The sequence below is a fragment of the Dipodomys ordii genome, unplaced genomic scaffold (genome assembly GCF_000151885.1).
Source record: "Dipodomys ordii isolate 6190 unplaced genomic scaffold, Dord_2.0 Scaffold11, whole genome shotgun sequence".
Lineage (NCBI taxonomy): Eukaryota > Metazoa > Chordata > Mammalia > Rodentia > Heteromyidae > Dipodomys > Dipodomys ordii.
In genome coordinates this window covers 12,179,643-12,205,422 of record NW_012267227.1, presented here as the reverse complement: position 1 = coordinate 12,205,422, position 25,780 = coordinate 12,179,643, and the positions used below count along the sequence as shown (strand labels likewise).

At 46.2% G+C, this 25,780-nt stretch overlaps 1 protein-coding gene across 1 annotated transcript in view; it reads left to right on the top strand.

Moving 5' to 3' along the window:
• Window positions 1–25,780, top strand: part of Galk2 (galactokinase 2) — an 83,940-nt gene that overhangs the window by 21,253 nt on the left and 36,907 nt on the right. The window contains exons 4-6 of the mRNA XM_013009962.1: window positions 10,215–10,313; window positions 11,672–11,824; window positions 21,914–22,124. Coding sequence (XP_012865416.1) covers window positions 10,215–10,313; window positions 11,672–11,824; window positions 21,914–22,124 — 463 coding nt within the window. The remainder of the gene's footprint in view (window positions 1–10,214; window positions 10,314–11,671; window positions 11,825–21,913; window positions 22,125–25,780) is intronic.

The window sequence follows — 25,780 nt, the reverse complement described above, 5'->3', positions numbered from 1 at the left end:
GTACTTTTTAGCAAAAACAGTTTCCAAGTACCATTAACCTCTTACTATGTATCTTGTTCATTTTCTTCAATAGTAACTCTTTAAAGAATAAACCCTTAGACCAGGAAGATAATGTTTTCTGGATTCATGAATGGCAAAGTTAACATTTTCTCCTCACTTCAGATGTGCAGTCTATTGAGTTGCAGATGGACATGTTAAAGTAGTTTTTCCTGTGCAAGCTTTACCCTGTAATTAAACTCTTTCCCATGGACCCTCAGGACTTCTTGGAGCAATAGTGGAAGCAGGAATTGGGATCCCATTTCATTTCACTTCGACTTCCAGAAACTCAGGATGTGTCGTTAACACCCATGTGGCCTGCTTCGCATCAGCAAACAGTCTGGTCTCCCAACAAACACCAGCAGGCTGGCTGGCTCTGGTATCACTTTCAAATGATGGATTAATGAGCGCCACCCAGGTTACTCTTCCTCCAGTAGACTGTTTTAATTCTTTAAGCATGCAAATAAAATACAATTGTTTCAAAGATCTTTGGTAATACCCCACAGAAGACGACATTCTGGGCTGTTAACAGTTGTTAATTTCCACTGTGTTTATTTAAATCAAGAGGAAGCAGGATCTGTGGAACTTTATGTGTGGTCATCAAAGCCTGTAATCTCCTACAATTTAGGTAGGTTACAAGGAAGGTAAAGTTGGCCATGATTCTGTGGCTATGAGGCTCCCAGAGAATATCTGATTAAAGTTTCCTCCTCAGATAGAATTGTGATTCTGCTTTGTAAAGCATGTAAACATTCAGTTAGGACTCTACATTCCTTTTCACCTTTATAGTTGAGCTTGCATTTAAAATAAAATTGTCAGATTTTATAAATATTTTAGTTCTTTAAATAAGGTGGTAATAACTAAATTTGATGATAAAGCACACTATTTGCGAAAGAAAATGAGATGGTAAAACAAAAAAGTATCAGAAAAATTTAAAAGATGTAACTTTTCCTTAAGACTAAATCGTTTCCCTTAGGAACATGCATTTATGTTCTAATGTAGAGTGCTGTTATATTTAGATGTTTTTGTGGATTTGCTTCAGCTTTGGGGATAAAATTGTTACTTGGTGACAATAATGTAAAATCTAATGATTATCCATCTGTGGCAAAACACATTATAAACACAGTTAAGTGGATTGTTAATGTAGCAGCTAAGTCCTCCACCTTCTTTTTTGTTTTATTTTTGAGACAAGGTCTCACAGAGTAGCTTGGACTCTGGGTCTGGGCACTGTCCTTGAGCTCTTCTTAGTCAAGGCTAGCGCTCTACCACTTGGAGCCACAACTCCACTTCTGGTTTTCTGATGGTTAATTGGAGATGAGTCTCATGGACGCCCTACCCCAGCTGGCTTTGAACTGCAATCCTCAGATCTCAGCCTCCTGAGTAGGATTACAGGCATCAGCTACGAGCACCTGGTGACAGTGACATTTTTTCTTTTTAATCGAGATTAGGTGGTTACATAAATTTCACATATTTCACATTACCTAGTTAAAGTCACAACCACATTTTATCCTTCACAAGGCAAATTGGACAATGACATTTTTTAAGGAGGTTTTTTACTTTGTCAGATTTCCACAATTTTAGCTTATCAAATGGTTGCCTTATTATTGGATGGAGCCTAACACTTCTTCCCCCAATACCCACTGAAGGAAAACTGTATTGATGACCCCTTCCTGGTGAGTCACCTGGCTTCTGTTTCCCCAATAGTACTGTTTTTGTTCCGATTTTTTAAAAATATATATTGAGATACATATAGATCCACTGCTTATATACTTTGTTACTAAGTTATGAAAGATTTATTAAACACCCATTATGTTTAGCTATTCCATTATGAGTCTTACTAGATACAATCCTTAGTGCATGTTTGTTGAATTAATGAAAATACTGATGACTTAAAATGACAAATTCACAGCTTTTTAAAGGAGTTAAAACTCCTCATTGTTGCAGTGTTGTTTTAAGTATTTTTATGTTTTCCTCCACTGCTTTGCCTGGGAAACAAAATGTACTAAGCTTGGAATAAACTGAGATGTCTAACATAAAAATAACCAAAGCCAATGTAATTTTAAACCGTCACTGTATATAGGGTCACATTATTTCACTTGCAGTCGCTCAGCATTTGTATATATCACATTTCAGTGTAATGACATGGGCAGGCTCCAAAGAAAATGCCAGGCAACACAAATTTGGTTTGCCTAACAAATATTTACATGTCTGCGTACCTCTAATTATTGTAATTTTTAAGGGGTTTCTACTTCCCAGGCTTAGTTTGTTAAAATGCTTTCTGTTAGATGAAAAGCAGTCAACGGTAGTATATGTGAGTAGATGAGTACATATTTATCCTGCCAGCCGGCCGGGATGAGTGCGTGTGTGTGTGTGTGGGGGGGGTCAGCCCAAGCTTCTAAAGGGAACAGGTGGACTGGAGTGTCCCGGCTGAGGACAGGGCCACCTGTCATTTGCATGCTTTCTTGTGTGCATTAACCTTTGTTTTCTCTTTCTGGGTGGGTGGTGTTGATAGAAGTCAGGACTGTCATTTGATCTTTTTTGGTTTCTATAGCTGTGTAGTTCGTGCCTTATGGGAAAGAAAGATAAACAGTGCTGGCCTTGGCTTATGAGTACCCTCTTCATCAGGAGGCAGAGGGAGGCTTGTGTTGGTCGCTGACCATGTGTTTGCTCACTCAGTACCATCCAAGTCACCTGGCATGCTTTGCTTTGGCGGGATGACTGACCGGGACTGTGGGTTAAGTCCGGAGTTGAAAAATGGTTTAATGGATTTTCCCTTATCTTGGATTCATGCTCCCTGCCCTAGAGGATCTCAGTTTAACCCCTTAGTGCTTTCCATTGTGCATTGCAGATGTCTTCCTCCAGACTGCTGCAAGGTTTTCTTTCTTTTTTTTTTTTTTTGGGTCCAATCGTGAAGCCTGAACTCTGGGCCTGAGTGCTGTCCCTCAGCTCTTCAGCTCAAGGCTAGCGCTCTACCACTTGAGCCACAGTGCCACTTCTGGCTTTTTTTTTCTTTTTGCTTATGTGGTGCTGAGGAATCGAACCCAGGGCCTCAGGCATGCAAGGGAAGCGCTCTACCACTGAGCCGCCTTCCCAGCCCCTGCTGCAAGGTTTTCAAGCATCGACACCACCCCTTTTTAAAATCCTTGTCTCAGCAGAGACTCTCGTCTTAACTGATTTGGATCATGCAGTGTAATGTAACTGTATTAAGTTAATGCAGTAATAATGTAAATAATTATTTTGGCTTTTTTGTAATATTGCTACTTGAAAGGCTATTGTTCTGATAATTTATTTCATTCATCCCCATTTACTGAGGAGTGCTATTCATAAGGGCTGATTCAACCTCTGGTAAGTTCCTGTCCTCTCCTGCAGCTGTAGTCCATTCTAGTTATTCAAGGACCGTTCCACTCCAGTTGTTGAAAGTGTTGACCTCAGTTTAAGCATTTGTGCAGGTTAACAGGCTCTGCCAGTCATTGTATTCTGATACAGAAGTGTGTCTCCTAAACACAGTATGGGCATCAACAGAGCTATCACAGCAGCCCCATTCCTCTTGGACTCTACTCTAGAATATTCTGGATTTCACTCCCTGCCTCTTAAATTTTCAGATGGAGCTATGACACAGGGAGGTGGTAATGGGGTGCAGGAGGCGAAGACATGGGACGCCTTCCTGGGTCATGTAAATGGCTACCAAAGGGGAGGGGCAGTGGCTACCAAGACCTCTCTTTTATCCCTAATTTATTTCCATTAAAGGTTGGTGCATATTTCTGCCTTCTAATTTCAGACCATTGGAGGAAGAAGATAAGCCTTGTATATCTGTCATAAAATAGTAGAATGATATTCTTTTTTTGCTTGTTGAGCCAGAAGTTTAAAATCAATTAAGTAGTCCTGATTGACAGTCATTTCCAATGAACTCCTTTGTCTTAGGCAAATGCATAGGTTGAGTTATGTATTTGGTTGATTCAGATGATGGTTCAGGGAAATTATTTTTCTTTTTGATTTGTGTCTATATCTGTATTTAGTCTGTGTTATCTGAGTTACTAGGTGTTAATTCTAAGGTGTTTTATGCTTGTTACTAAGTTGGAAAGGGAAATAATAATCACTGAGTGCCCTCTCTTTACCTTCTCCTGAAGGGTTTATATTGATTTATAGTCAAAAGTTCTACACTTTGGTTTCAAAACAGACAAGACTACATTGCTGGAAACATAATATGAAGACCTCTCACCCCCAGCCATGGAGCACGTGGGGCCCCTGGAAAAGGGATGTGCGGTTCCAAGATAACATTTACCAAGCCACAGATTGTAGACCTGCAACCCAGGCCTTATTCTCATCATTATTTAGCCTTTGGGGAAGATCAGAACCAAATAACCATCTGCCAGACCAGGAAGTAGCACCAGTCTTCACCACAGGCATCGGAGACCTCTGGCATTTCAGTAGCAGTGACGAGGGTCATCTGCTTGTCCCAGTCCATCAGGCTCAGCAGGCCGCCTTCCGCCACCTTCCCACAGGAATGGGTTTCTTCAGCAGCGCTCTCACACATCTTCCCAATAACAGTTACATTGGTATATAGTTACTGCTTCTTCCCACTTCTTTTCCTTTTTTAAAAGGAATTTAAACAATGAAAGGGATGTAACAAATTGTATTTGTCTGCCTTAGTGAGAAATAAGGACAGAAAACTCAAAATTTGGAGTTTCTGAAATTGGAGCTTGTGATCCATTCCCCACATTCTTCTCTTAAGGGTAAAATGTAATATTATGCTTAAAAGCACGAGCCAAGTCTCTTGAGTTCTGGATCCAAGTCCTGGATCTGCTACTTACTATGTACACCAACTCAGAGACGGACTCTGCCCCCGGGGCATTTCCAGTGTCCGAAGTGCTGCCCTCTGAGTTCCTTCCACCGTGCACTCTGCAGTGGAACAATCTCCTTCTGTCCTGGTGAGACACCATCTCTCCAACTGTTTGATGGTTGGGGATTTTAGCAGGTTTTCAAGTGTCCTTTTCCAGAACCTTGCTCCTCTAGTTTCTGTTGATTTTAGTATCTGAGCTCCAATTTTTTTCCCCCATTCTACAAAACAGTATCTGAATACAAGGTGTCTGACAACATTGTCACCCATCACTGAGTTCCATTTTTAAAAAATTTCTTTCTCTTGTAGTACTGACTGGAACTTGTCAGTCTTAATCGTCAGGGTTATTAGTTGTATCTGGTATGCTCATTGTGGAAACTGATTCTCACTATCCTCAATTGTTCTTGGAGTAAAAGAGTGCAAAAGTTACTGATTCCTTTGAGGTATCTCTCTCTCCTTTTTTTTTTTTTTAACAGATTTTTGTTTTTTTGTTTTTGGTCAGTTGTGGGGCTTGAACTCTGGGCCTGAGCGCTGTCCCTGAACTCTTCAGCTCAAGACGAGTGATCTACCACTTGAGCCACAGCACCATTTGAGGTTTATCTCTTTATGAAGCAAAAATAATGCTCTCCTCCTTTTATATTAAAATTATAGCAGGCTCATGATGACTACTGTTTTTATTTTCCATGGCACAGTCTAGAGTGTCTCCAAAGGAGCGTGTAGTGTAGTAGCAAAACACCAGAAGACGGTGTCGCTATTATAACCTCTTTGAGAGCAGCCACTGGGTCGTCCGCCTGTCCACAGGACACCCTTTAAACAATGGTTGAGTGAATGAATGGGACTGTTGATTTCCTTCTTTGTCCTGACTTGAACTTAGTGTAGCTCATCAATGGTAATTTGAGTCTGTCTTGATTCAGGTACGTTCAGAATAGTTAAGCTTCTCAGAGGCAAAAGATGTAACATTTCTTTTTGTGTAATTCACCTTTTAACAATCTGATTGGTTAAAAACATTACTAACACGGCTACACGAAGTTAGATCTCACTGTATTAATATCACCTCTTTTCTTGTTCTTATTGTTCATATAAATATCTAGGCTTAGTTAGGCAGCACATCCGTGAATCGTTAGCGCTTCGAAGTGACTGTTAAGTGTAACCCTGTTCCCCTGAGTCTCACTGGCCAGTGAATGGGCAAGCTGATTAATTTGTGGAGCCCACATGACTTTTGGTCCCTGGGCTGTTCCAAGAGAACCACTGAAAGGCAAAGTAGCCTTATTAAGTACTTCCAGTAACTCTATAAAGATGGTCTATGAATAATGTCAAAGTTCTAATTGCTTAGAGGGCAGAAGTCAGAATAGATACTTAATTGTGGGCCACAAATATTAGCAAAGTTTCTCTGGCAAATTGCTTTCCCTAATGATGCTCAGAAGGAAGGGATGGAGAGCTGCGGTGGCCGCAGTGCTCTGGTTAACAGCAGAAGACAATGGACTGGAAGGAAGGACGGTGAACCCCCCCGCGCCCCCCCCCAGCTTTGTTAGAGCTTTGCCGATCTTGCTCCACAGTTTTCAGGTTTTGTTGTGTTTGTGGGGTGCAAAGAACTAGGAAAGGCTTAGGCCCCCTCAGCCATCCTGTAGAAAGATGACGTGGTCCTTTGCTAAACAGCACTGGACGCCTGCATTCCTATTGAGTTTTCTGTGGTTAGCTTCCAGCATCCTGCTTTTCTGTACACTTGTGTTAATGTGTTTTTGACAGCTGCTGCTTATCCCTGGGAAGTCAGTTGAGACTTTATAGAGTATAAGTAGCTACGGAGCACTGGTTTAGTGCCTTTGCAAGTCTCTCAGATGATCATTCTTGGAGGATGTTTTCATGATTCTATATCCAGTGTCACAAAGGACAGAGAAGGCGCGAGCACTCACGTATCTCCCCTCCCCTCCAGCACTCAGCGTGACAGACGCTCGTTCTCTACCTCCATTTGCATCCTGGTGCAACTGAATCCCTCCACGAATGACTGAGTTCAGGTCATGCCGTCGCTGTGTTGGGCTATGATTTTGTACTACTGTCTAATTATGTAGTTGTTTCCTTAAATAGAACTTGGACCTTGAGGGCTTGTTTGGAGGTTCTAGCAGGGGAGTGCAGCTACTCATATACCCTTGACCGAAGACGGGGCCTCTTCAACTGAGAATGGTAAGGGAGGCAGGGGAGACCGCTTAGCCAGCCAGACCGATCAGCCAAATCAAGTCCGGTGATCAGCGGGTGACAAGACGTCACAGCCAGATCGCCCTCACATCTTTTTAACTTTGTTTCACAATTTTCTGCTTTCCCCGAACCTTTAGGACCTGCCCTTTTTGCTGTTGGCAGCAGAGGGGAGGGCTAGCTCACTGGGGAGCCAGCTGCTGCGCCTGCACTTGAGGTTTTCACTATAGGCGTATTTTGTTTAGTGGTAGGGACTTCTCTCCCCAGTCAGTCTGGGATACTTCAAACAAGGCATACAATTTGCTGTGTTCCTCAGACTTTATTACTGTAGATTGTGATTTGGCCTTTGTGGGGCTATCCAGAATCTTAGTCTTTCCCTGAACACTTGAAAAAATAAAAGTTCTTTTTTTTTGGGGGGGGGGTCTGGTCATGGGGCCTGAACTCTGGGCCTGGGCGCTGTCCCTCAACTCTTCAGCTCAAGGCTAGCGCTCTACCACTTGAGCCACAGCACCACTTTTGGCTTTTTTTTTTTTCTTTTTGCTTATGTGGTGCTGAGGAATCAAACCCAGGGCCTCAGGCATGCAAGGCAAGCGCTCTACCACTGAGCCACCTTCCCAGCCAAAATAAAAGTTCTATATTCCACTTCACACTGGGCTTCAGATTCTTGCACAGATTTACTCATTGGTAAAATTAACAAACTCAGACAATGTATAGGGCTTTAGAGCACTGTGAGTTGCTCTTATTGGAGGGGTTTTTATTTAATTCTTAGGATTATCACAATAACCCTGCAGCTAGATGGTAGTCATGGTTCTCCACATTACATAGTATGGCAATTAAGAGAATTTTAACTGTGGCTGTAGTAATCATTGGCCTAATCTCAGCCCATAAACCTAGGAAGTCCCCTCATTTGTAAAATGCAGAGACATCTATTTTATGAGAGAGAGAGAGAGAGAAAGAGAGAGAGCGAGAGCGGGAGAGTCTGTGTGCACCACTGTGTGCACCAGTGCCTCATGCTCTTTTGCACTTAAGTCTGGTACTCAACAGTTGAGCCACACCTCCATTTCTGGATTTTTGCTGGTTCATTGGAGCTAACTCTTGGATCGGCCTGCCTGGTCCACCTTCCCAACGAGATTCTCAGATCCCAGCCTTCTGAGTAGCTAGGCTTCTAGGATGAGCCACTGGCACTTAGCTTTTTTATCCGTTAACTTCTTTATTTACATTTTATTTATTCTCTCCATTTGGAGCTGTTGGGTATTGTCCATCCTGTTCTCTGATTAACCTGTTAGAAAGTGTCACAAGAGGTGGCAACCAAGGAACCGGGGTGTCCGCTGTCCTGCAGGTGGAGTCTCCTCGATACAAAGATAAGGGGTCCTTTTAGGGGCTCTCTGCATTTCTCTAGATAGTTTTGAGAAATCAATATCTTGTGTTCATCACGTATACAACTGTCACACATCAAGAGATTTCAAAAATAAGAGGCATAGACTTCATACTGTAGTTTCTTTGCTGTGTAAACACTGGCGAATCTGGTCTTTTCACGTCACTCGGAAGTAAAGAAGTGGGTTGTCTTTTCTACTTCTGGGGAAAGTAATCGAGGCTCAGGATGCAGGGAACACAGGCTTCAGGCGAGGGGTAGACGGATGCAGTTGATGTGCGTCTCAGCCCTGTGGTCTCCTCTGTGTAAGGGAAGCGGTGGTACTGTTGGAGGCGTGAAGGAGCGTCACGGCGTACTCGGCACATGCGTGGCCCTTGGTAACAGCACTTGTCACCTTCTGTTGAGGAGGAGGTAATGTGGCATCCTGTCCCCGGGTGACAGCGGGATGGGCGCCCAGGCCTCCTCACGAATCACCGCGGGCTGCATACAGTGCTGTATACGTATGTGCTGTTCCTCTGCACTGTAAGGCGGAGTGTTTTGACCTTTTGGTTGCCAATTTATTTTTAATGTGCCTATTATGGATAGGTGTGTGGCTCGGCGTGTCTGCGTGCCACGCGCAATGCCCCCGATGTCAACATCCCAAGTTTACCTCATGTCACAGGCAACGTTAATGTGAGTGGATGCACATGACCAGTAAGAAACTTGACACTTTGCAAGCGCCGTCTGGTGGTGTTCGGGCCACGATCCTCAAAATGAAAGCAGCACTTGGCATGGTGGGACGCAGGGCATACAGAAGTCCTTAGATCACTCAAGACTCTTGGCGAACCATGCAGACAAGAAGGGACTGCTGTCTATGAATGTTTCAGAATGATTATGCTACAAATATCTTCTAGTCAAACAAAGACAGAGAGTTCTGAATCTAGCCTTAGAAGATTGAGTGGCTGGCTCATTGAATAGCGGTGAGAGTGAAGACATGAAATGATCATGTGTTCGTTCATGTGTAGCATTCAAAGAAAGTGGATGTCAACGTGGGGACAATCAGAAGGTTTCATGGTGGAGGAACGTTTCAGTGACTACCGTAGCAAGCAACCCAGTGAATGAGGCCAACAAGTTGGCTATTGAGGGTCAGCAGGAGAGAAGTAATACCAGGCTGTATTAACATGTGTGAGACAGTCTGACAGATCTAACTGGATTTGATTGCTATAGATTCTTGAGCAGTCTTCTTGAAATTTTCAGTTTGGATCAGAACTGTGTTCATCCATCGGGCCTCTTTATCGTGGTTGGAAGAAGTGCCCAGTGAAAGGTCCTATCCTTACGTTCAATGGTGATGTCAGGGAGATGGCATGACTTTTCGAGTATAGAAACTGTGATCCTAGTGTGGCTTTAGGAAGGCTGAGTAAGGAATCGTCCAGTGGCAGAAGACAAAAGGAGCTGCAGCAGCGATGAATGAGTGCCGACCTGAGAGTTTCAGCGACATGTCTAGACAGGGATGGAGTCTAAAGAGAAAGACTGGGGAAGTTGCTGGTCTCTGGAGTCTCATAGAGAGAGCAGAAGCAGTGTCTCCTCCTCTCATTCCACACCCACAGCAGAGCTGGCAGCTGATCTTGGTATGTTCTCCTACCAGGTGCAATGGCAGTCCAGAGCCTCAGTTAGCAGGTTGTCCCAGTGAATTTGAGAGTTGGCCTTGGAGTTCAAACCTACGTGTCATGTCTGGACTAAGCAGTGGGTGAGAAATAGATCATAACTATATTCACAGTTCAAATAAATCAATTTTTGCTTTTCCAGGTGGAACTGGCAGAAATCTGTGCCAAGAGTGAGCGTTACATTGGCACTGAAGGAGGAGGCATGGACCAGTCCATATCATTTCTTGCAGAAGAAGGAACTGTAGGTGGCACAGATTATTTGGAAATACCAACTGAGAGGAAATGAATATGGAGAGGAAGGCCTTGAGATCCCTAGCATGCTAGGGACAGGCAGCGCGTTCTGTTAGGCTCCACTGGAGGAGATTGCAGATGCTTTGTAACTCAGGGCTACTGCTAGTTAATTTGCTGTTCTACCTTCAGTATTTGGAATCATACCCCACATCAATTTTTCTCTTGCCTTTGTTGTTCAGGTATTTTGGCTCCCTAGTTATTGGGCCTCCGACGCTGCCCCTGCCCTGAATCACTCCATCCTGTGGCCTTTTCATGCTCTCACGTTGGCTTTCAAGCCAAGTGTTAGTTCCCCTACCATTTCTCTTCACAGCCCCTCTTTTTGTAATTTACTCTTTGGTATCATTTTTCTGTCAACATTTTTGGGGCTTCGGTGGTAGGAGCCAGGCATGAATTCCTCAGCCGCTACCACTTCCCCTTGGCTCTCAAGTCCTCCAAATGGGGCAGAAGCTTTGCTTGTTGCCCATAAAACGCCCATTTCCAGAACAGAAACAGACACTTCTTTAAGATCTTGCCTTCATTTTGCATCAGACTCCTACAGGCTTGGCAGTTGTCCAAGAACACCTACATTCCTTCTTATAAAGAAGATTTGTTGTTGATTCCCCTAAGCCAAAGACACAAGGCATGAGGAAATTTGCCTTAATACTCAGAAAACACTTTGGGTAGTTTGGACGAAGCCTGCCAAACGGACATGGGGGCACCAGCCTTGCCGTTCGTGGAGATGAGGTGTAGAGTCTGAACGGCCTTGCAGACAAAACATTCAGTTCCCCATCTGACACCCCCCCAGCCCCCGCTCCTACCTCCGCCTTCCCATCTCGCTCCTCAAACTCCAAGGCCCAGCCAGACTTTAAAACTCAAGGCCCTGCTAACACCCTCCCATTATTTGTTGCCTCTGCACTCACAGAAGCAATTTCTTCTTGACATTCTTTTCCTCAAGATTTCTGCTCTAGTTTGGCTCATCCTGTAGGATTCAGTTTAGCTTTCCCTCTTCAGAGGACACCGCACTCACCAGGACCTGGCCAGGTGCTTCTCCTGTGTGTCTCTGTAACCTAGGCTGGAAACAGCTGCGCTGACGCTCGCCTGCCTCTTCCTCTGCACTGCAGGCTGTGAGGGCAGAGGTGCCGCTTTTCCGTGTCTGAGTTGTCTCTCCCTCTCCAGCATCCAGTCCAGTCCCTGGGTGTCCATAAATAGTATGTGAATGAATGAAGGCCTTTCCAGGGAAGACTTGTTCAGGAAAATAAGTGCACAGATGCTAAGGTATTTTCTGAATTCAAATAAATGCCATCTCACTTGTTATTTTTCTTCCAATAGGCCAAGCTGATAGAGTTCAATCCTCTGAGGGCGACTGACGTGAAGCTCCCGAGCGGGGCGGTGTTTGTGATTGCCAACAGCTGTGTGCAGATGAACAAAGCCGCCACTTCCCACTTCAACGTCAGGGTGGTGGAATGTCGCCTGGCTGCGAAGGTACGAACGCGACCAACCAGTGGAACCCCAAATAGGCTCTTTTTCACTTCATGATGGGGTACTAATGTCTTCCCTTCCCAGTGTTCTAGGGGAACATTTTGAGGGCAGAGGCATTCTAGCCGAAGGTCACTGGGTGCGGAGCAGTTTGCTTCCAAACAGATAAATCAGTACATCTGTCTAGCCGCGAGGTCCTCTGGATTCCACCGTGGAGGAGAAAGGGGCGGGGAATGTCTGTGGAGCAGCAGGCCGTGGGTTAGCTTAGCACTGGGGAGTGACAACAGCTGGTCTTGTTTCCTCCACTGGAATCTTGTCAGCCCCTCCCCTGCTGCTCCCCTGCATGTGCTGTTTTCAATATAGGTATACCCGGTCATTTCAAAACTAGCGACTTCTCCGTGGCTGGTGGGGACACAAGGGAGTCTTGGGGTCCTCTGTTCCACAGTTCACACGACCCATCCCGGAAGTATTCAGCAAGCGGCTGTGGTACCCCCAACAGCAGACAGGGTTCAGCATTTACAGACAGACAGCACGGACAGTTAAAGTAGGAGGATACCGAATAGACAGGGTGAGCATTTAGCCAGGTGCTAAGTGTGGAAAGGGACACAGAGACGACATGCCATTGCGGGGAATCAAGGACTGGAGGAGACCGGCTGGAAGCCAAGGAAGGAACTCTTCTCTGCCTTCTGCTGCTCTTTCAGTCTTTTCGGTTCAGAACTGGCTCTTCGGTCGCTGTCACCTTTACCAGCCCCACAAGGTCTTTGAGGAGGGGGAGGGCGCAGGGGCAATGGGACCCCAGCTCAGGGCTTTTGAGTGCTGTCCCTTAGCTTTTTCACTCAAGGCTGGTGCTTTACTACTTGAGCCATACCTCCCCTTCTGGCTCTTGGCTGGTTAATTGGAGGTAAGGGTTTCATGGACTTTCCTGCCCTGGCTGGCTTTCAACCACAATTTACTCATGAATTTCTAAAGATTATGTAGGAAAACGTTTTTTTAACAGTAAGCTCTTCTTAGCATCGGATCAGTGTTTACATTCAAGAAAAGTAGCTGAGTAAACTTTTCAATAGCAAGGGTTCAATGAACGTTTTTCCCCCCCTTTAGGACACACTTCCTCTTTCAGGAGATGGAAGAAATTAGTGTCTTATTTGTTTGAGGGGTTACTTTTGTTGACTTTTTATCTTGAGGTTGATGAGTAAGTGTAGTTTTCCTAAGGAGACTTCAAAACATACACAATATTATTTTCAAGGTTTTATCACGAAATTAAGATATCCTCTACCACAGCCACAGATGAGCTAAAACCAATTCCATGGGTTCGTGTTGAGAGTCCTCTTCCAAAGATGCCAGAGGAAGATAAGAGCCAGGTGCTCATTCCTGTCACCCTAGTTACTCAGAAGGCCGAGATCTGACGATCAGAGTTTGAAGCCAGTCCAGGCAGGAAAGTTCGTGACACTTATCTCCAACACATAAAAAGGGCAAGAGTTAAACTGTGGCTCAAGTGGCAGAGTGCTAGCCTTAAGCAAGAAGCTCAGGGACAGTGCCCCAGCCCTGAATTTAAGCCTCAGGACTAGTGTGCGCACATGCGCACATACGCACACACATGCGCATACACACACACACACACACAATGAGGAAGAAAGCCAGGTGCTTGTAGTTTATGCCTACAATCCTAGCTACTCAGGAGGCTGAGACTGTAGTTCAAAGCTAGCCCAGACACTTTGTATTCATATACTGTTTTGTAGAATGGGAACTTCTTTGTACAACTACTTAAAGATAATAAAAAGATTTAAACAAAAAGCTAGCCCAGACAATAAAGTCCATGAATATTCTCATCTCCAATGAACTACAGAACAAGCTATAAATAGAGCTGTGGCTCAAGTACTAGAGTGCTAGTCTTTTGTTGTTGTTGTTTGTCAGTTGTGGGGCTTGAACTCTGGGCCTGTGCACCATCCAACAGCTCTTCAGCTCAAGGCTAGTGCTCTACCACTGGAGCCACAGTGCCACTTCTGGTTTTCTGGTGGTTAATTGGAGATAAAAGAGTCTCATGGATTTTCCTGCCCAAGGCTGGCTTTGAACTGCGATCCTCAGATCTCAGCCTCCTAAGTAGTTAGGATTACAGGCATGAGCCACTGGTACTTGGTTCAGAACTTCCTATTCTTGAGGATGTCTTTGAGTTTAACCGTAAAAAAGTGCATTTGAGGGGTACTTTGGTGTGTGTATGTAGCTTTTTTAGAACACATTCCTTCTAACTGATGTAGATAGAACACATTGTTTTAAAGACTTGTTTTTCTCCACCGGGTATTAGTGGCTCACGCCTGTAATCCTAGCTACTCAAGAGGCTGAGATCTGAGGATTGCTGCTTAAAGCCAGCCCAGGCAGGAAAGTCCGTAAGACTCCAGTTTCCAATAAACCACCAGAAAACCCGAAGTGGTGCTGTGACTCAAGTGGTAGAGCACTAACCTTGAGCTGAAGAGCTGAGGAACAGCGTCCAGGCCCAGGGTTCAGGCCCCATGACCGACAAAAAAAAAAAAAAAAGAATAGTTTTTCTCTTACAATGTGGAGGAAGGAAAGTGAAAACCGCATCACGGTGTAGGGCATTTGCTAATCATGCTTCTGCAAACCATGAGAATCCAGGGTTCAGTATAAAAGGGAGTTAAAGATAACCTGTTGATACTAGTTGCACCCAGGAGGTTGGTGTTAGGAAAATAAGCTTTTGCTCAGGAGCATCTGCTGAGATTCTGTTTTGAGATTCCATTTTTGGCAATTTGAATTTAGTTTTCTTGGAAGACACTCTTACTGAATAAGAAAATTAACTCTTAGGTAAAAAGGTAAAGAAGATGATCTCAACCTGGATGGCATTTTCTTTTTTTTTTTTTTTTTTTTTGGGGTCCGGTCGTGGGGCCTGAACTCTGGGCCTGGGCGCTGTCCCTCAGCTCTTCAGCTCAAGGCTAGCGCTCTACCGCTTGAGCCACAGCGCCACTTCCGGCTTTTTTCTTTTTGTTTATGTGGTGCTGAGGAATCGAACCCAGGGCCTCGAGCATGCAAGGCAAGCGCTCTACCACTGAGCCACCTTCCCAGCCCCTGGATGGCCTTTTCATTTCCAGACTATAGTAATGGAATGTTCATAGGAATAGGAAATAGCCATAGGGAGTAGCCATCCAGGAGAATTCCCCGAGACAAGATGGTAATGAATGACACTTACTTTCCCATACCTTCCCATCCTTCCAAAATCCCCTTTTGAAATTGAGTACCTTTCATATTTAGTTAGTACAGGAAAGTATAGTAAACCAGTAAAGATCATTTACGTCGATTTAATGTTGACAGCTCCTTCTTTGCTCGTTTCCTTTCTCTTTCTCTCTACATCATCTTCTCAAAACTAGTTGAAGCTGGACAGGGTGACCTATACCAGTAATCATAGCATTTGGGAGGCAAATGCAAGGAAGATCATGAATTTGAGGCCAGCTTGGGCTACATAGAGAATTCTTGTCTGAAAACACACACACACTTAATTGGCTTAGATTCATTAAAAGTCAGTCTTGTAGAGCATTTGAACTAAAGTAAAAACATTTCAAAACAAACTCAATAGAGAGTTATAATTATTACTTGCGTAAGTGATACTTTTAAGTGAGGCGCATGTTTATGTTCTTAAATTAAACAAGTAGCCAAGGATCTTTAATGGGCACAAAATCCTTCACATTTTACATGTATTTCATGGCGTAAGCTTTTCCAGAAATATTTTATGTCTATAAAGGAGCGTTTCCTTTAGTTACACTGAGGGATAAAATATGTGATGCCAATAATAAGTGTGTTGGGAAGGCAGGAATGGAAGGGGAATTGTATTGCTGCCTCTTGCACATCCTGAGCTCTCTGTGGTAAGTTAGTGAGATGCAGTGACAGAGGGAGTTTCATGTGGTCCTTTGACACTCCAAGGGAAGCTTACAGCGACTTTTTAGAGAGCCTGTCTGGTTAAGGGGCATCACCCACCCAGTTCCTCAGCTCCCGTCACTTAGTGCTGCATATGGAACTCATTCTTTGTCTGCTGATAGAATGAATGTGCGAAGTTGGCCTAATGTTCTCCGGGCTTTGCCGTTTCCTTGTATTTCAGCAGAGAAAAACCAAATACCCAGGAATGTGGTCAATTTCACTCACTCTGTTGGCTCAGTCAGACACAGTCTGCCAAGAGGAGAGTGGAGTTTCTGGAGAACGGGGACTCCAGGCTCACAGCAGAGCGGACAAGGCGATGCGTGCCCAGTGGAGCCAGGGTGTGGCAGGGCCTTCCTTCTCAGCCGGACGAAGGACCTCCCAGGCTTGGCTTTGGAAGAGAGGCCAGGGATCTTAGGAACGTCAGTCTGACAGTAGGAACTTCTGACTTGATTGAAGGGAAGTGGGCGCAGGATTTCAGGAAGGTGGGCTGGAAGGGGAGAGAGATGAGGGAAGCCATAGCAACGGGTTGAATAAAAGACCTTTGGTAAGCCGGGCGCTGGTGGCTCACGCCTGTAATCCTAGCTACTCAGGAGGCTGAGATCTGAGGATCGCGGTTCAAAGCCAGCCCGGGCAGGAGAGACCGTGAGACTCCTATCTCCAATAAAACACCAGAAAACCGGAAGTGGCACTGTAGCTCAAGTGGTAGAGCGCTCGCCTTGAGCTGAAGAGGGACAGCGCCCAGGCCCAGAGTTCAAGCCCCACGACCGACAAAAAAAAAAAGACCTTTGGTGTTAGATTTCATTTCACTCTTGGCACAAATACTATTCTCCCCCTGTTCTCCCCCCTTGTTGGTGGTGTTGTTGTTTTGGTGATGTTTGAGATCAAACCCAGAGCCGTACACATACAGGGCAAGCCCTTTCCCACTGAGCCATACCCCAGTCCTGCATGTTACTCTTTTGAGAAGTTTTCCAGGGCCCCTTTCCTCCCTGCCCCTTGCCCTATTTTTTTTTTCTCCCAGGGCTGAGGACCAAACCCAGGGCCTTGCGCGTGCGGGGCGGGCACCCTTCTGCTGGGCTAAACCCCCAGCCCCCCACCTGCCATTCGGAAGCTAGCTACCATACATTTCTTTATGCATTACCTACATATACAGTTTGACATAATGGGATCATAGGTGCCTTTAGTTTAATTGTGGACATCATTTTCCTCTCTCCTCACCCCTGGAATGCATAGTATTCAAAACTACCATGGATACATTTGCCATGATGGCTAATTCCTATGGTCCCATTGTCATAGTCTCCCTATTAGCTTGTATGCTAAAGAATCAACCTGGTTGCACAAAATGGACCTATCATAATCCTCTCTGAATCTCCAGCAAATCATGGCTAACCTTTAAGGGTATCAGGTTAAATGCTTTAAATAGATGCTCACCCTATCCTGTAATGTTCAGCTCTATCCATTTATTACAGCTGGATTATGGTCTCCACTTTGTGATTTTTATCTAGCGTGCCCCCCCCCAAGTAGACTGTGATCCCCATGTGCGGAGGGGCCGGTTGTGCCATTCCCAGCTGTCTGCCTGCGGCCTGGTGGGTGGTCAGTCCTCAGAAGCCTTCCCCTGCCTGCAGGCATGAGGAAGGAAAGGACTACAGGCTCACGCTGAAATGATGCGTGCAAATATAGAGATGTCACTGAAAGGTTTGGAGCCAACAAGGTGGAAGACGACTGGGAAAGGCAGGTGGTGGAACCTCTTCATGGAATCTTACCATACTGGGAATTCCAGCTTGACTAGGATGATCGCCTCCAGATTGGGTTTGAGACAGGATCTGAACCCAAGATCTAAGTTCAGCTTCCTGAAGCAAAGAATATGGCAGCTGAAAGATCAGAAGGCCTGTGTTAAGCTGGGGCATTGACTTCAACTAAATAAAAGAGGAAAAGCCAGTTGAGGGAGGAAATGGTAGAAGGAGCCGAAGCTGAGAGGGAAGCGGGGCCAACGCAGCGCAGCCCATGCAGCAGAGAGCTTGCAGGTGGCTTTGAAGAGTGCCTGGCATCCCAGACTCGCTGGAAGTTAAGAGGACCAAGGAAAGAGGAGTGCATTTGCAAGTGTCTTTTGAAGCTGTGGAAGAATTTTTGGGAGGCCATAGGGTTGGGATGGTTAGTGAAGGCCTAGTTGTGCTGCGTATGGCCGCTGGTTCACACTGCTGGACAGTGTCAGTCACAGAGAAATGATGATTAAAGAATCTGAGAATAGGGAATGTTTGTGTGTGTGAGGGCATATAAAAAAGGAAGCCAAATGGGGAAGAATTTACTAGAGAGGCAAGAGAAGGCTAGGGGAAAGGAAATGGATCCTCCTAGAATGCCTTTTTTGGGCCAGACAAGGTGATTCATGTTTTATTTTTATCTTACTCAGTCTCATGATAGCCGTAAGGTAACCACTCGATGCCTCTTTCCACATACCAGAGAATTTCAGGCCAAAATGCGGGGTATTTTGTTTAAATGACTGGAGAGTCCAGGTGTGTCTCAGCCTCTGCTCTTTCCCTGATACCCTTAAAGGTTAGCCATGATTTGCTGGAGATTCAGAGAGGATTATGATAGGTCCATTTTGTGCAACCAGGTTGATTCTTTAGCATACAAGCTAATAGGGAGACTATGACAGTGGGGCCATAGGAATTAGCCATCATGGCAAATGTATCCATGGTAGTTTTGAATACTATGCATTCCAGGGGTGAGGAGAGAGGAAAATGATGTCCACAATTAAACTAAAGGCACCTATGATCCCATTATGTCAAACTGTATATGTGAGTAATGCATAAAGAAATGTATGGTAGTTAGCTTCCAAATGGCAGGTGGGGGGCTGGGGGTTTAGCCCAGCAGAATGGTGCCCGCCTGGCACGTGCAAGGCCCTGGGTTTGGTCCTCAGCCCTGGGGGGGGGGAACTACAAAAGACAAAAGACCAAAATGGCAGGTGGTTGGTTAGCTTATTGAGGTGGTTAGAGATTGTTTTGTTTTGTTTCGTTTTGTTTGCATTGTGAACGGCCAGAAAACTTCACAACAAACACACATGAGCCATACAATCAGACACGATTGCTTTTCATTGTGTGGGAAAGAGCCTCGCGAATGAATTGCTGCGTTCAGAATTTTTTTTTTCTCCCCTCCACTGACCTGGTAAGGAGACTTGGATAATTTTCCACGGGCAGGTTAACAGTGCTGAGTGCAGCGAGCAGTCAGAGGTGGACCCTTTCAGGCTGGCTGCTAGTAGGCCTCATGTCTGTGTGCTGTCCCTACCAGAATCCCTGGCCAGTCTCAGAACAAGAGCCGTTTCTGGCTGTAGGAGAGGACTTATTGTTTTAGTTAGTATCTGGGACAACCCAGCAGTGCCAGGGGGGTTAGTGCCTTTGACAGCCGTGACTAGCAAGGGATGAGGGATGATGACACAGCTCTCTTGCCCTTGAGTAGAACACATCTGAGGCCCAGCAGCCTCCCACTCTCCCCCCTCCCGCCTGTCATTGCTGCCCCTCCTATTGGCTTCTCCCTCGGCCTCTCTACTTCCTTACCGCGGCCTCTCAGGATCCCCTTCCCCTCCCAGTCTTTGCCCTTAGATTCTTGGCGTCTTGGGCCTGCTTCTAAGACAGGGTTCTGCCACCGCTCATCACAGCTTCTTTCCACGGCGGTGGACAAAGCACTTGTTTCCTCTCATGCCCACAGTGCTCAGGAACCTCCCAGAAGGGGTCTGTGATAGAAAGACTTAGTGCTCGCCCGTAGTGAAAGGGAAGGGTCAACGTTGACAAGGAGCTGCTGCCCCGTATTTCCCCACCCTGCGGCCCAGCCGGGGACCTGTGAGGAAATGACCCATGGCTCGTGATGCAGTGACTCAGAGTCCTGCCTTTCAGATGCCAAGCTCGCCAGTCAGCAGGGCCACGAGTGACAGACGCCTTCATCGTGCTGACTTTGAACAACATCAAACCTCACCCACCCTCTGTGCTCATCTGCCACTCATCTTTCTGTGTCCTGAGCCAAATTTGGAAGAGCTTAAGTGGCTTTCCTATTTCACTCCCTCCGCGCGGTCCCCCAGCTCCTGGCTGGGCAGCGGCTGCCGGGACATGTGTTGGCTTTCCCCCTCGGCTGAACCATGCCCACCGTGGCGGTGTCGACCCCCTCGCCGAGGGCTAAGTGGACCCTGGGCTGAACTGGCATAAAGCTGGAACACATGTGAACTTCTGTATGATAGGACCTCTGTCTACAGGGAAAGCCAGACCCAGACGGAGGCTCCCTTTGAAAACTGATCCTTGTGGGCTGCGGGTGTCCCTTGCAGACTTCCTCCTCAAATCCCTGGCTCAGGGTACTTTTTGGATCATGTGCCCGGGCCAGTGTGATGAGTCCAAGTGTGGACAGGGGTGAGAAGTGGTTGACCAAAAAGTTGTAAGTATGTGTTCGCTTTTATCATAGGGAGAGGTGTTCTCTGATGTTTTGCCTTTTCCTTTTCTTGGCTCCTTGTCCCTCAAGGAATTCATCTGTCAAAAGTGTTTTTCCATCTTGATTTTACATGATTTTTAGACATGGCATTTATCTGTGCATGCAGGTATGCATCTGGGCACCAGTTTGAACTCAGAGCCTGGGCCCTCTCTTTGACTTTTTCACCAAAGGCTAGTGCTCTACCTCTGGAGCCACAGCTCCACTTCTGACTTTTAGGTGGTTGAGAGAAGAGTCTCATGAACTTTCCTGTCTAGCTGGCTTGAAACCAGTATCTTCAGATGTCAGCCTTCTGAGTAACTAGGATTACAGATACGAGCAACCAGCGCCTAACTCTCTTTTAAATAGAGTAATAATAATTACCACAGAGGATTGTTAATAATTATGAAAATAAAAGGCACAGTTTGAACCCTATAGCTCTATTGTTATGTTGTTGCTTTGTTGTTTATCTCACTTAGATTCTAAGTTTGTTTTGCCAGGGAGTATTGCTACAGGAGATCACTTGTATCAGCTCCTTCCATATAAACTAATTACATTATATACATCTTAGTTGTCTCTATTTATGAAATACAGGATATGAATGAATGAATGGGTTATCTGTAATGCAACACTAATAAATGAAGCAGACAAGGCCAGGAGAAAGGTCTTAGTTCATATCTTTCCTTTAAAAGAGGTACCATATCCTATGAAGTAATTGAACAGAGAAACATAATCTTGTCTGTTTTCCCAGCTGTGCCTTAAAAACAATTGCTTTCCAATATGTGAGCCAGGGCTTTTATTAAAAAAAGGTAATTATCAACATTCTTCAGAAATGAGTGACCCTTGCCAGACTGCAATTGTCTCTTGGTAAGTCCTGCTTCCTGTCAAAAAGAGAAAATTAACTCATCAACAGAATAGGCAAGTGAATCAGATGCCCATTTCCTGAAAGCCTAATTTCCTCCTTTCTTGACAGCTTCTTTTTGCACCTGCTTCCTCACGTCCAGGCAGTGAGTTTTTTAGACCTCAGTTGGGAAAGAACACGGCTGTTTTGTTGTCACCTGCCTGGAAGGGATGGATGTTAGTGGTTGGGGAAGAACGAGAGGAATCTACTCTGGACTAGGGCTCCCGCGAGTAGGTAGGCCTGGTCAGATGGTGGGGCTGCCTGTGGATACAATTGGAAGCCGTGCTCCGTCCTTGACAGTGGAGAAACATACAGCTCTACCACGCCAGTGACCTAGCAAAGTGATTTTTCATAAGGTCACCAATGAGGTTTTCATTTAAAATCTGGGACTTGACTCCAAACGCCCAGATACTTAAACTCATTAGCCATTTTCAAAGAGGCGTGTAGTAAACAGGAAGTGCTTTAATGAAATCAGGCCAACTGTCCATCTCAGGAGCAAGTCAGATGAGATTGGCACAGTGTTCTCTGGACTTGGCTCAGAGGGATACTATGGATGAGTTACATGGGGATTAGAAAATGATAGTTAAAAAAAACTCAACGTAGATTAGTTGTGTGCGTGTGTGTGTGTGTGTGTTAGTACAAGTATTTAGCCAGCCTGCGAGTGTCACGTGGGCATGTTTAATTCTAAACATCTGAATCCAGCATGCACTTCCAAGCCATGGTGGGAAATTTGGATAGGTTGACTGGAAAAAAATCTGAACAGCTGGCTAGTTAACACAGTGCAATCAGATTAAAAAAGAAAAACTGACCATTGTCTCGGTGTGAACTTGCAGCTCCTGGCGAAGCACAAAGGCTTACAATGGGACGAGGTCATGAGGCTGGAAGAAGTGCAGGCCAAGCTGGGGGTTAGTCTGGAAGCAATGCTGTTGCTCACCAAGGACGCCCTGCACCCTGAACCCTATAGCCGCGAGGAGATCTGCATGTGTCTGGGAATCAGCCTGGAGGACCTCCGAACCCAGATCCTAACTCCAAACACCCAAGATGGTGAGTCTGCTGGAGGAAGGCCAGCACAAGGCCTCCTCTCCCCGCCACCCGCAGCGTTTCCAAACCCTGTGGACTTTAAAGGACATGTTAGGGAAGTCAGAACATGTGTGCTTTGGCAGATCTAATGTTCTAGGTCTTTAGCTTCATTCACTCCCAAACATTTCTTGGAGTATGCCACGCATTCTGTCCAGTAGAGAAGGATGAGTCAGGCATGATTCCTACGCTCCCGAGGTTTACAACTGTGTTAGCTGCTCTTTATTTCACATTTTTCCTATCCCTTTTCCTGATGGTTAACAGTATTGATAGAAGAAGGTCTAGGTAAGAACGCTGCTCGTCGCCGCTGTAGGTATCACCCTGGAGCTCCAGAAAATCCAAAGCTTATGTGGAAACTTGCGGTGCACTTCAGCGTGGAAGCTCATTTCTCTTTGCTGCTTTCACGTAATGCTGTTTTTATACTGGTAACATCAGAAACTGCTGGAAGCCAGGTGTACATTGGAGCCACAGTATGAAGACAGAGCACACTGTTTCTTTTAGAGGTGAACGGCTGTCTGCTTGGGGGAGGTCAGTAGTAGGGACACAGATGTCTAGTTAAGATTGCATTTCCCTGTGGGGGCCGCTAGGGAAGGTGGGATTTTTGGCACAGAGATGAGCCTTGGGATCCCATTTCCATCCCATAATTGGCGGGCAGGGATGGGGTTTTGGTTTCTAGAACTGAGATGAGCAAACAAAGTAAGTGTGTGGTGAAACCACCCCCACCCACCACCTGTTTTGGTAAAACCACCTCTCACTAGCGTTTGCTGTGCTTGCCTTTGCACTACCCCCGCAGAGTACCTGTGACGGGGCCCAAGAACTCACAGAACTAAATACTGCCCTTTGCAGAAGAGTTTGCTGATTCCCGCCCCGTGAAAGCCGTTGGTCAAAGTGGGCCGTAGTTTTGCCATGAGAAGCGCAGGAATCCCCCTTGAGGGTGGTCGAGCCGTGCGCTGAGATCAGCGCTGGTGGAGGGCGGGTGAGTGGGTGATGCAGGCGTGCTTCTCCACGTGGGTATTGTGACAGGTGAGTGGAACATGGTCTCCACCTTCTTGTGACTAACGGGGAGAGGGGGGTGCGGGGCGGGGAGAGGGGCGGGGAGTGCCATATCTATGGATCCCATAGGTACTGCGGGCTATCCGGCCCTGAGAACGCGGGCGGAGGAGGGAATGGCGGAAGCGGGCTCAGGTCCGAGCTGGATTCTGAATGACAGTTGTGGGCTTCCTCAGGGAGCAGGGTTTTGGGGAACACACGCTGAGAGGCGCGGGCGCAGGCTGAGCTGGGATCCACTGGGAGTTGGTGACTGACTGCCCTCGTCAGGAAGAAAAGAAGGGAAAAAGAGATCATCCAGGAATGAATCTATTTTGTAACTCTGCCATCCTCAAAGGGTTTCCCTGTGAACAGAAATTAGTCTGTGGTTCTGGAGTTGCCTAGATCAATATCATTAGGTTTACTTTCTAAATCCAGCCGTCTAAACCAGCCAGATTTCCAGTTGAGGTTTAGGGATCAGATCTTTTACCCTTTGGGTTATCCTTATGGCGTTTGCTCTCTCTGGCCTAAAACTTGAAGCATGTGACTCCTGCTGATGACACTGTGCTGAGATGGTGTGAAGGGAGGCGGAGATGACACTGGCCAGCGTGCACAGACGCCTCTGGGAACTATGAACTGCGAACCCTGGCTTTGACTTGAACGTCTGTTCTCACTGTGGAACCCCATGCAAGAGCAGGGCGCGGGGGCTCTACTGCCGGTGTGCTCCTTTCGCCCGCATGGCTGCTTCACGTGGATTGAGTGTGTCTGTGCCGTGCTCACTTGGAGGTGGCAGGGAGAGATGTGTCGTCCAGCAGTGGCGTGCAGCTGCTGTGAGGCAGCCATACTCCCACAGGCCCCTGTGCTGCAACCGGTGTTTGCTCTGTCCAGATTTCTAACAATTAGGTTTAGAAGGCCCAGAGACAATTGAAATTAAACACACCCTGAAAGCAACATTCTTAGCTCCTTTAGATGTTTAGAAAAACTACAAACCACCCCCAGGAACTGGCTAGGAATATTTTTAAGGACTACTTGCTTGGCACGGCCTACACAAATGAGTTAAGTGTGTGGTCTAGTGCCCCATGGCCCCAGGGGCTCATCCACCAGACTTAGTGGCAGGGAGGGGTATTTCCCAAGGCATGATGGGGCTGGGGGGAAGCCGAAGCCATGGTCAGACCCAGGAGACGTGGCTGTGTGTGTCAAACACGGGTGATAGTGGAGGACAAACAAATACAGAACTAAGGTAACAATGGGCTGGGCCAGATTATAAGAGGGAGAATATAGGGGAGCATCTGTTCTAGTTGGATTGGCCTGGCTACTTACCTGAACTGCCTAAAAAAGACACACATTTCATTATAAAAATTACCCCTTCGTCCATGACCATACGCTGCAGAAGTACTGGCCACTTGGTGATCTGTTCGGGTTCTGTGATTCTGAAGCTCTGAGTGGCACTGATGGCTTTTGGTGTGTACAGGCCATGGGCCCAGATGGCTCTTTCAGGAATCATCTAGAGTCAATAGTAACATGAAACAAAACAATACCCACCCTCTGCCAACAGAAAAACTTATTTACTTCATGGTTTCTTTTCTTTCTTTCTTTTTCCTTCTTCTTTCCAGTCCTGGGGTTTGAACTCTGGGTCCTGGGCGCTGTCCCTGAGCCTCTCTGTGCTCAATGCTAGTGCTCTACCACTTGAGCCACAGCACCATTTCTGACTTTTTCTGTGTATGTGGTACTGAGGAATTGAACCCAGGGCTTCATGCATGCTAGGCAAGCACTCTACTGCTGAGCCACCTTCCGAGCCTTTACTTTATGGTTGCTACATCAATCACACTCTTGGCAATACCATGTGCTTCTCCTTTAGCTTTAGGAGAAAGACAACGGTGAGGCTGAGGAGGGTCAGGAATGGAGAATCTAACAGAGGGAGACAGGCTGACGTGTACACTAAGCCAGCTTGTGTGCACACATGCACACAGGTTTACACAAACACCCCCCTAACTCACCTGTGTGCATTCATGTCCTCTTCTCGTCCTGGGATGGTCGTAGGATGCCATGGACTGGCAGCTCTTCACTTGCCCTTTCGGGTTTTTGCCAGGTGTGTTGTGATTCGGGCACCTCATTAGCTGTCTGTGAGCATGAAACTTTTTTTAATCTTTCTAACCTCACTACATTTTTGGGGAGGAGGCGGGGTGGTCGTGGGGCCTGAACTCTGGGCCTGGGCGCTGTCCCTCAGCTCTTCAGCTCAAGACTAGCGCTCTACCACTGGAGCCACAGCACCACTTCCGGCTTTTTCTTTTTCTGTTTATGTGGTGCTGAGGAATTGAACCCAGAGCCTCATGCATGCAAGGCAAGTGCTCTACCACTGAACCACCTTCCCAGCCCTCCTCCAATATTTGATCTTTTCATCCTTAATAATATAGTGCCTGACATTTTCTTTTCTTTTCTTTTTGGTAATACTGGGGCTTGAACTCTGGGGGGGCCTGAGCACTGTCCCTGAGCCTCTTTATGCTCAAGGCTAGCACTCTACCACTTGAGCCACAGTGCCACTTCTGGCTTTTTTTCTTTTTGCTTATGTGGTGCTGGGGAATCGAACCCAGGGCCTC